At 36.7% G+C, this 10,957-nt stretch overlaps 1 protein-coding gene across 3 annotated transcripts; it reads right to left on the reverse strand.

Annotated features, from left to right (window-relative positions):
- Positions 1-10,716, reverse strand: LOC107840932 (arginine--tRNA ligase, chloroplastic/mitochondrial). Of its 3 annotated transcripts, none has more exons than XM_016684885.2 (18): positions 10,519-10,716; positions 8,198-8,274; positions 7,937-8,085; positions 7,738-7,813; positions 7,538-7,639; positions 7,224-7,439; positions 6,629-6,709; positions 5,783-5,866; positions 5,390-5,494; positions 4,049-4,227; positions 3,255-3,339; positions 2,940-3,126; positions 2,700-2,769; positions 2,143-2,212; positions 1,714-1,803; positions 1,244-1,312; positions 1,045-1,143; positions 1-252 (listed from the first exon to the last, which is right to left on the reverse strand). In XM_016684885.2, the coding sequence occupies exons 1-18, from the start codon at positions 10,628-10,630 to the stop codon at positions 142-144; spliced, it is 1,962 nt and encodes a 653-aa protein (XP_016540371.1). In that variant the 5' UTR covers positions 10,631-10,716; the 3' UTR covers positions 1-141. The 3 variants fall into 3 exon arrangements, with proteins under 3 accessions (XP_016540371.1, XP_016540372.1, XP_047252559.1); XM_016684886.2 differs by having other exon boundaries at positions 8,198-8,278; positions 10,519-10,676; XM_047396603.1 differs by lacking the exons at positions 7,538-7,639; positions 7,738-7,813; positions 7,937-8,085 and having other exon boundaries at positions 10,519-10,697.
- Positions 10,717-10,957: the final 241 nt, after the last annotated feature.

The following is a 10,957-nucleotide window of genomic DNA, read 5'->3' on the forward strand; positions in this document are numbered from 1 at the left end:
TAATGAATAAATCAACAATTTTTCCATCAATTTATAATGAGTGAAAATCAAATATTATAAAATTCTGTAATAGTTTTGCTCTGTTCAAATACATGAAGGAAAAAAGAAGAGTACAAAAACAACTACAAATTCTTATGGAGGTTAAATTTTGTAAACAGGAGTGATTCCTAGTAGATGGAAACACTTCCTCATGACAACTGCTGTTGCCTCACACAGTAACAGTCTGCTTGTTTCCTCGGCCGAGCCAACGACCTACAAAGTTGCGAAATATATTTATCAATGCAAGCTCTATCAACTCAAATAACATATTTATGCTACGCGATATCTATTTCTGTCGGTTTCAGCATCCGGTATCCAAAGTCATTTGGCCTAACTGATCTAAGTTCGCGCCAAAGAGGTTTGCTAGGGGGGGGACTGCACTTCTTATGTAGATGTAGTGGATAAGCTCTCCATGTTGGGATAGACGTTTGGCCCAACTGATCTGAGTTCGCGCCAAAGAGGTTCGCTAAGGGGAGACTACACTTCCTATGCAGATTTAGTGGATGAGCTCTCCATGTTGGGATAGACTTTTGGCACAACTGATCTAAGTTGGCGCCAAAGAGGTTCGCTAAGGGGAGACTACACTTCTTATGTAGACGTAGTGGATAAGCTCTCCATGTTGGGATAGACGTTTGGCCCAACTGATCTAAGTTCACGCCAAAGAGGTTCGCTAAGGGTGGACTACACTTCTTATGTAGATGTAGTGGATAAGTTCTCCATGTTGGGATAGACGTTTGGATTGGAACAACTATTCCAAGAGATCCAACCGTTGCACGTTCCCCCTTTGGCTAAACCACCGATTCAGGCTAACCCTTTTTCTCCTAGCTGGATCATAACCATCCTACAGCACCTCTTCGTGGTTTCTATATATGCAGTATCTTCACCACTCTTCAAGATTTTCACGAATCTTAGACAATGAACATTAATCGCGGAGTATACGGAAGCATAATATTTGTTTCAGCATTTCTTTGGTTTACGTTATTTGCTGCTAGGAAAATTTCATACCTGACAGTTAGTATAGAATTTAGTGAAGTCTTCTGATATATTGTAAAGATATTCACACAGCAAGTTTGGCAAAAGATTGGTACAAGCTTCTTCAACAATCTGCAAAAGAGATTGCAAAATTTTTACGCGATTAGAACTCTGCAGAAATAATAAGAAACCATTACGCGATAACGAGCAATAACATTCAATAAATTCTTACTTCAGCAAACTGGAGCAAATGGAGGCCTAGTGTACGTTCATCTGGATGAGCCAAATCTATTGCCCCGCTCTGTCCAACGGAAATGAATCAATAACCAGAAATAGTAATTCTACAGCCACTCATGTAATTTTAGTATTACTGAAATATCTGTTCGACATTGACAAACTACCGTGTTATCATGTGTTTGCCTACTTCAAGGATTCTTGGGAGGCCCACAAGCTAAGTTGCGCGGACTCTTCACTCAATGCTGCACCCATGTCGGATTCTCCAAAAATACACTTGTTTTGGAGAATCCGACACGCTCGTTGACATCTTTGAAGAGTCCGAGCAACATATGCCACAAGAGCAAACGGTTGGAAACTATTCCACCTGGCCATTGGTTGACGCCCAACCACCCCAACTCGCCCATGGATAGATTTCATGATAAAGAAGAGTTCAATCGTCGGACGTAAAATGGATGAGATTATTACCTTTTTTAACTCCTCTATATCTTTACCAGACTTCCTGATTATTGAACAAATACGAGCATGCGCATACAGCAAATACACAGCGGTATTTCCCTGCCATCACGGAGAATCACAAGAAGAGAATCAATTTTAAACTGAATAGAAAATAAAAGGCAGCAACCAAAAAAAAGGAACAAAAGGAACGTGTCGCTGCAGATGGAGAACGTCCAAGAATGAAGAAACATGCTCCTCAATTACAAACTCATATGCTTCAACTATAAACTAAGCGAAATAGAATCATGGAGGTATTTCCGTTAAAGACTAAAGAATTTAAAGAGTCATCCAACGACCTTGATAGAAAGGTGAATTTGACGAATTTAATAGGATAAAATAACTCATGGAAGCTAACAGATATATTCATTTGATCAAAGGGATATCCCCCCCTTCACATACCTTGTCATTAAGCATCTGGTCGAAATTGAAGGTGTAGTTGGTCAACCTGTTGTTCTTTAGGTCGGCATATCTGTTTCAGGGATCCCAAAAAAGGGGGGAAATAAAAAATATAAAGGTCAGAAAGCTGTCAGACAACAACAAGAAAAACAACAATGCAAAACGCATAGCAGAAAAAAAAAACTCAAACACCAATAGTAAAAATTGCAATTAGATGAGAAATCACATCTAAGATGCACAACAATACATTACTCGATTTTGGTTCTATACGACTCGTTTGACCATAAATGAAGATTAAAGAGTTAATTTGAGTAGTTTAAATTGATAAAATCTTGACTGATAGAGAGAACTACATTATGATTTAAATCGATAAAATCTTGATTGATAAGGAGAACTACATCATGATTAAATGTTCAATTGTTATCTGAATTTTTTCTTAAAACTAAAATATTTCTTTCTTGGAATAAACTAAACGAGAAATCTTTGCATCAAATTGTGGTTCATCTTGCTCTCTGGCAAAGTATGAAGCAGAAATGCATGCACAAGGATGAGGAACTTACTTAACAGCACCGTATCCTACTGCTTCAGCAGTTTGCTCCAGTTCCTCGGCTGTCCATTCTTTAGCCTTACCTGATAAGACAATCATGGTATAAACTTGAAGTGGTAATCTTGCATAATTTCATTACATTATAACACTAATATTCACAATAGAGAAGCTATGACAAGCGAAGACAAACAAATCGGAAAAAAAAAAGCCCAAAATGCCATATACTAAAGCTACCAAACAATATAGACCACACCTCTTTCTTCAAGTGCTGATTTACACCGGTTCTTGGCCTCATCAAGCAAATCAACCAGCTTAACCACGTCAGTACTTCGCGTACGGAACCGTTTCCCATCTTCTCCTAAAACTAGACCAAATCCTACATGACTGGTTTTGGGGTAATCATTCTCATTTAAAGGGAGCCAGCCCGCCCGTTTAGCAGCCTAGAAGAGAATTTCATCCGGAAGGTAAAAAAGAAGCATGAGTAACGGTCAATACCAACAAAATGGCTTCATTGTATCATAGGCTAACTGAAGAAAGAGAGAGAGAGATATAAATATTAGAAACTTACAGCAAAGAACATCTCAAAGTGCTCTCGCTGGCCGACGTCAGTCACATATATTATCCAGTCTGCTTTTTCCTCATTCAGTCGATACCTACGAAGTTGCAGATAGGAAGCCTAATTGAAAATTATACATTTCCTGAACCTTTGATAGTTGCTACAACATCAATTACTCCATAACCATCCCAATGAAACCTTTCTCAGCAAATTCACAACTCCCTAGACCCATCTAGTTATCTTCATTACAGCACAACTTTCAGAATAATTCAAACCTCAATCATTAGATTTTTTTCCATGAAAAAATCCTTAATAATCTGAAATAAAAGATTGGTTTAATTTTTGTAGTCTGTGACCAAAATCCTTCTATATTAAAGACAGTCGATTTCCAGCTTTTCACTTGTCTGTAGAAATCACTGATATGTACAAAACCGACAATGTCTATGGGTGGGGTAGGGTGGGATGGTTGTTTTTTCCTAGAAAATGTTTTTTGGAAATTATTTTCCATGGAAAACATTTTCCTTATACCGAACACATCCTATATGACGAAATTTTCGTTCCATGCTTCATAAATAAATCACATGCAACTCTTCTGTAAAAACTCAATACTTTCAGCAAATTGAATATTTCCTTTTTTTGTTGATGAAGATATAGTGAAATCATTCGATGGAAGAAAGTAACCAAAAGGACATGTGTCTTAGTTACAGAAGGGAGACCAACACACAACAACCACTGAGCCTTTATTCTTGATGAGATAACAGGCTATATTGAAAAGTCTATCCAGAAAAACAAATCATAACACTAACCATAGAGCGGCAAGATCGGTTGAAGCGTAGTTGTAACCACCATCCCTCTTCACAACAATAAGAGGTATTTTCTTCCCTTCAATAAAGATGACACGAGCCCCTTCACTTTCTTGAATTAATCCCTTCTCATTGAGCAACTCTAATACGCTGGGGATATATGGATTGTAAAAGCTTTCACCCTAAAGGAAGAAACACCAAATAAAATCCATGAGATTTTGCTCATTCATAAAAATGTGCATGAAAATGCTCAATAAAGTGAAGCAGAAATCAGCCGAAAACCCACCAACTGAACAACAATAAGTTCTTCCCAGGATCTTTTACGGCATATGATAGACTACCATACATTCTAAAACGAACAGTTAATTTACTGAAAACAATACCAGAGACTATATGACTCAATTTCAGCAGCCATAAACCGTTCCATTTAATTTTTCTACACCATTATTTTTCTTTTTGTCTTTTTGACAGGTCCTACACCTAATTTTTTTTAATCCAGAAAACGGGAAAAGGCTTAGTATACACAAAGTTCTTGCACTCCATAGCCAAACGGGAGTTAGTATTTTCAAGTTTCAACTTAGAGTATACTCAAATTTCAAGTTTCAACTTCAAAATCTATGGCAAATGGGAACTAGTATTTGACAATCATGTCAGAAGTTGTGATTTTGTTCCTTGGTGCTTTCAGCGAACTCCATCCACGAGAAGCCTCTCGTCCAAGTCTAAATGATTGATCTTTTCTAATGAATAAGCATCGCGCAGCTGTGTAATACATCCTGGGCTAGAGCATAAAACATCAGATTCATACATGCAGAGATCAGAGGTTCTTGTGGCTAGACTTGCAAACCAATTAAGACCATTATGTCCATTTATGTAATAGCCCGCAGCAGCTCTATAAATAGTTATGTGTAGGGTTTCTTTCAAAGGGAAGCCCGCTGCAATAAATCTCACGCTATGCGCAAGGTCCGGGGAAAAGCCGAACCACAAGGGTCTACTGTACATGGACTGTACATGGCCTTTCCCTGCATTTCTACAAGAGGTTGTTTTCATGGCTTGAACCCATGACCTTCTGAATTGAATCAATTTTTATAAATTCACTACGCAAGGATGTAAGAGATATAAAGCAGATTCACACTTTATCAGGTGCTAAAGTTGGCACATACTTACCTGTGCCTCTTCCATAGCATAAAGTATCAGAAAACATGACTATAGTTTATGAGGAGGCTAACGAAAACTAGCATGGCAATTACATGATACATTTGAGGCAAACCAGGGAACTACTGCATGTCTCCATAGCCACGCAAAGTTCAATGAAATTTATGTGGAACAAAAAGATCAATGTAGTACCTTCTCCTCTAAGTGAACCCCAAGTCTCCCATACACCTTCTGAAATTCGTTTCGGCTGATTTCACATATTTGTGACCATGCCATCCTATACTTCTCGTCCCCACCCTATAAGACATGCACGTGACAGGTAAGAGAAATACATCAGATACAGCATTTACCTTTTAAGTTACCAACTATTTGCACTGATCCTTCAGTAAGGGAGCTATCCATTATGGCATGTAATCCCTTTTTTCCTTGAGCAACAAAAGAGATGCAACAGAAATCCTTAGAACATATTCATCAACCCCATCTCTAATAACAAAATAATTACTCAGCTCTGCATAGTGCATACCTCCTCAAAAAAGAAAAGATCATACATTGCCAAATTAAAATAAAAAATAAATAAAAGGTCACCTGGAGACTAACGACTGCCTTTTGAGCCCTTTCCTTGAAATCAGCATCAGCATCAAATCTTTTTTTTGAAGCCTTATAGAATTCCTAGCAATAAATGAAAATAGTAATAACCACGTCAAGTAAAATAAAGTTCTGCCTTTCTATCCACAGAAGAGCCTTCTCTCCTACGAAACAAGAGACATGATATAAGACATGATTGGGACACGAGTAAGCTCAGGGTCTCAAGTAATCTTGTGTAAGCATTCAAAGTTGTCAAATATGTACAATCGAAACCTCACCATTTTCAATTTTCTAACCATGACCAATAATTGTAGATTCAACGTATCAAACTTAGGACCCGTTTGGCCATAAAAATTATTCACTTTTTTTCTAGAATAATTTTTCACTTTATTTGAAAGTGAGTGTTTGGCCACGAAAACAACATATCCAATTTGAAGTAGTATTTCAAATTTGAAAAACAGCATAACAGTTGTTTTCCACCTCACTTTTCACTTTTGAAGTTGTATTTAAGCACATTCAAGCATGAATATTGTTTCAAATATTCTCTGCAAAAGTATTTTCCAAATATTCTTTGCAAAAGTATAACCAGACAAAACTCCATCTTCGAACTCCAACTCCATAAATTCGAAAGTAAAACATATTTGGAATATATGGCCAAACGCCTGTTTAATAACAGGTCAAGGAATAACTGAAAGGAAAGAGCATGGGTAAACAAGGGAAACAACACTAGTCAATTCCGATAACTCTATCCAATGCTAGTCGGCAATATGAAGGTTGCAAGCTCTATCAGAATCCAAATGCAGATAATAGGAGAAACGACAATAGTGAATAAGAACCAATACTCACCTCCAGATCTCCAATCGCTGGAGCACTACCAGCTTCCCAATTAGGAAATTCTTCAAAAAGGGACTCAATTAACATTCCGAACTGCAAAAGCAATAACGAGGATGTGGCCCAAAAACAAATCAGTATGGAAACAAACATTTCTAGTAGCAGATACACTCCTCCAGAAAGGAAACTTCATACAAAGATGAACACAAACCGTGTTTCATGGTAAATATACAGTGAACGACGTAGAATTAAGTCTTCCACTTGAAAACAAAGTGAAGTTAGATGGCTGTTGGCTTCTAACCATTCATTAACTAACCATTAGTCACATACAGTTGATAAGTTACTGACACACCAAGCCCATTTTCATATATTTTCAAGGGTAAATCCACTAAACTTTATAAGCTTGAAAAGAACAATAGTTTATCAAGCAGCTCAGATAATCATTGTATCAGTTTGAAGATAGAAAAACACTAGTGGTTCCATCGTATAATTACTAGGAAGGACGTGCAGACCAAAAAAGATTTGCAAGCAAAGTCAATAAATATATCTCATAGGTTTTACTCATGGGAAGAGAATAAGAGAATGAGAAATTACTGAGCATGAACTCTACCTGTGTGCCCCAGTCACCCACGTGGTTTCTCCGAAGAACATCAACATTGGAAAACTCCAACATACGGGCCAGAGTGTCTCCAATTATAGTAGATCTTAAATGACCCACATGCATCTCTTTTGCTATGTTGGGTGATGAAAAATCAACTACAGCTCTTTTAACAGGAAGCTTTGGTGCCCATGTCGCGATGCCATCTATTAGCATCTTTTGAAGACTCTGCATCAGTAATACACAAGTGTTATTATATGATTTCAATCTACGAACTAAAAAACAACTGCCAACAAAAAAAAAGAATAGCTGGTTACAGAAAATACCTTCGCTATCCACTGCCTTGCTAATACAATATTAACAAAACCAGGTCCTGCTATAGAGCTACTCTCTATCATTTCAGATGCAGGAATATTTTCTATAATTGCCTAAAATGTGAAAACAACACATAGTAAGTTGGCAGGTTTCACTTAAAGTACCATGAATCGGAAAGAAATGACATAGAGATTCACAGGATATGAATCACCTTTCCAACAGGCTGAGGACCTTTGAACTGTGTACCTTTGCCTTTAATTTTGTTCCACAAGCTCATCGCATTATTGCTGCCAAAGTTTCAAAGTGAGAACTTATGAATTAATTGATTTCTTACTGACATAATAACAATAAACAGCAAAAAATTTAAAAGGATAGCATTCAACTTTAGAGCATAATCAGAGTAGACATACCATTGATAGTCACCATGTCTTGGATCATTGCAAATAGCAACCAAAGGCTGTACATCTGAAACATCCGGGAATGCTGCTTTAAGTGCTTCCTCAATTAGCTTTGCTAATTGCTGCTTTTGACTACCGGTAATTTCTTTAATTTCTTTATCCTGTTCAAAAAGGAGGTGGACATAAAAAACTTAGTTCGTGTCTAAGCCTTAGCAGCACTGTTTAGGGATGGCACTCTTTACGAGGATGCTATATTATGAGATCATGACTTACCTTTTCCATGGTTGAAATTGTCCTTAAAGATACTCCTACCGCACCGAAAAATCTCCTAGATGTTGCTCTGAGAATACCTGTCTAGTGTTACGACACCATAACAGAAATTACTTTAAGCACTCCTACATAGCATGTTGCTGAAGATATAATAAATTAAAAAAAGTGCAGCCTCTTTAAAAGCTTATGCTTTTAGATGAAATGGTTACACACTACAACATGATACCAAAGCAAGTAGAGGTCCAATGTTCAAGTTTCACCACCACGAGTTGTCAAAGACTAAAAAAACCACGTGTTTGGCCCATTCAAAAAGAATCATGCCCACACGTGAAGGGGCATGTGGAAGATATAATTAAGGAAATAAGATGGTCACACGCGTCAGCACATCTAAAGGGAATAGATGAAAGTACAATGGAACATTAAAACCTTGAGAACAATTTTGATACTTGAACACACACAAGGGAGTGCTAACAACTTCAGATGTTAGAAGATCATAATAGTTTGCATCTGATTTGACAAAAGGTTGTACAATAGTTTGCATCTCACAATAGTTTGTAGAAAAGGTGTTCAATTTACTATCCAGAAAAATCATCTCACTCTCTTCTTGGTTTTTTGGTCCAGCAAAAGTAATTGTAGTATCCCTTTTTCTTCTTTTGTTTGTGTTACTTTAGTCTTCAGTCCGTTCAAAACTGTTTACAGCCTTTTTTTCCTTAAAATAGCTTCTACTGTGGATGCTACATTATTTTTGTCTTGCCCACAAGACAAAAGATTCAGAAAATTTCTAGGTTCCTCAGCTGTCTAAATTCTTAAAATTAATTGAACCTTTTACATGACACCTGTGCAGTTGTGCGCGTCAACTCTAACAGGTTGGTGAATAGATTAGTCGAGTTGGGCACAAGTTGGCCCAAACCTCACACAATTGTAGGAAAGAATTAAGGGTATCTGAACCAATACATTTTATTTCATATATCATGAACCACATTACAAACTTGACCAACATCCATAAGGTAGATACTGAGCACGAACAAGATTCAGCCACATTACCTTAAAAAGTAATAAGGGTAGACATAAATTGACCCAATTGGGTCACGGTGAGTTTTATACAGAGATAGACCATTCCCATTTCCCAGTTTCCATACAACTGGGAATTAAGCTCAATCTGTGAGCTGTACTACCAATCAAGAACAACAGAAACACACCCGACAAACCACAATAAGCTTCACTAAGCTGTAGATAAAACAAAAGGTCAGCTAACTTTTCAAGAAAATAATGTTCAAAAACAAACTCAAATCCCAAGTTCGACAAGTTAGTCCCCTAAGCATAGATAGTACGAAAACATAGTAAATTGCTTTTGTCTCAATTACTAACTGCTCAACTCAACAACCACCCACCACTCCGCACCCAAGGGTGTGGCCTAGTGGTTCAATGAAGTTGGGTTGAGCACCATGAGGTCCCAGGTTCAATTTCCAACAAAGACAAACACTAGGTGATTTCTTCCCATCTGTTCTATTTGTTGCTAGTGGGAGGTGACAGGTATTCCATGGAATTAGTCGAGGTGCACGCAGGTTGGCCCAGACACCACGATTATCAAAAATAAGAAAACAAAAAAGAACCACCCCCCACAACCCAGATAGATAAAAGCATCAATCAAATAGCTAAAAGCATTAATAATAACATTATCCCATGCAGGAAACACTAACTACTCAATTCAAAGAACCCCAAACCCCAACTCCAAATAGCTAAAAGCATCAATTTTCACATTAAAAATGGTCAACAATAACATTGTCCCATAAAAGAAACACTAACTACTAAACTCAAGAAAAACCCACCCATCAATAGCTAAAACCATCAATGTTCATTAACAATGTTCAACAATATCAATAATATTATCCCCAAAGATACAACACCAACAAAAAAACCCATCAAGAAAATGAAATAGAAGCTCAGTAACTACAACTAAATTGCATTAATACTTTATCACAATTACCAACTACTCAACTCAAGAAAAACAAAAACCCACCTACCATATAGCTAAAAGCATCAATTTTTCATATTAACAATCACAATAACATTATTCCCCTTTTCTTCAACCAAAATACAAAATACAAAATGAGATTACAAGCTTACTAACCACAAGTAAATTGCATTCATACTTTTATCTCAATTAGTAACCACTCAATTCAAGAAAAACCCACCTCCCCATTAGCTAAAAGCATCAATCTTTAACAATTAACAGTAACATTATCCCCTTTTTCATCAACCAAAAAGAAAAATATATAAATAAATAAACAAATAATTTCAAGAAAGTGAGATAAGAAGCTTACAGGTATTGAAGAAAAAAGGTGAGAAATTGGTGTTTATCAGAAGCTTAGTAGAAGGAGGCGCAGTTAGTGTAAGCAATGGTGGAATTTTAAGGGAAAAAGCAAAGCTGCTCATTACTATAAATGCTTTCTTTCTTTGGGGTTTTTTTGAGGTTTTTTATTTTATCTTTCTCTTTTTTCCCCTATAGTATACTATTGTACTGTGTTCGGTCTTTTTCTTGTATTAGGGTTTTTGCAATTTTGGCCCTTTTTTTCCTTTACATTTGCCAACAGGGGTGGGCTGATACGGTATTTGAAATTTCAATACGATAATTTTGATATTCGATTTTTAAAAATATTATACCATTATCATATTATATTAATTCGATATAGTTCGGTATTTTGACGTTTAATTTTGGTATTTTACGATATGGTAATCGGTAACCATAGTTTGTTTAACTTT

The sequence above is a fragment of the Capsicum annuum genome, chromosome 9 (assembly GCF_002878395.1).
Source record: "Capsicum annuum cultivar UCD-10X-F1 chromosome 9, UCD10Xv1.1, whole genome shotgun sequence".
Lineage (NCBI taxonomy): Eukaryota > Viridiplantae > Streptophyta > Magnoliopsida > Solanales > Solanaceae > Capsicum > Capsicum annuum.

Excerpts from the sequence above, each read along its gene's own strand:
- LOC107840932 (XM_016684885.2), bottom strand. The coding sequence starts at position 10,630 with ATGAGCAGCTTTGCTTTTTCCCTTAAAATTCCACCATTGCTTACACTA. Across the intron at positions 3,340-4,048 it reads ACCGATCTTGCCGCTCTATG|GTATCGACTGAATGAGGAAA; the intron begins GTTAGTGTTATG and ends GCAACTTCGTAG. Across the intron at positions 1,144-1,243 it reads ATTTGCTCCAGTTTGCTGAA|ATTGTTGAAGAAGCTTGTAC; the intron begins GTAAGAATTTAT and ends TCTCTTTTGCAG.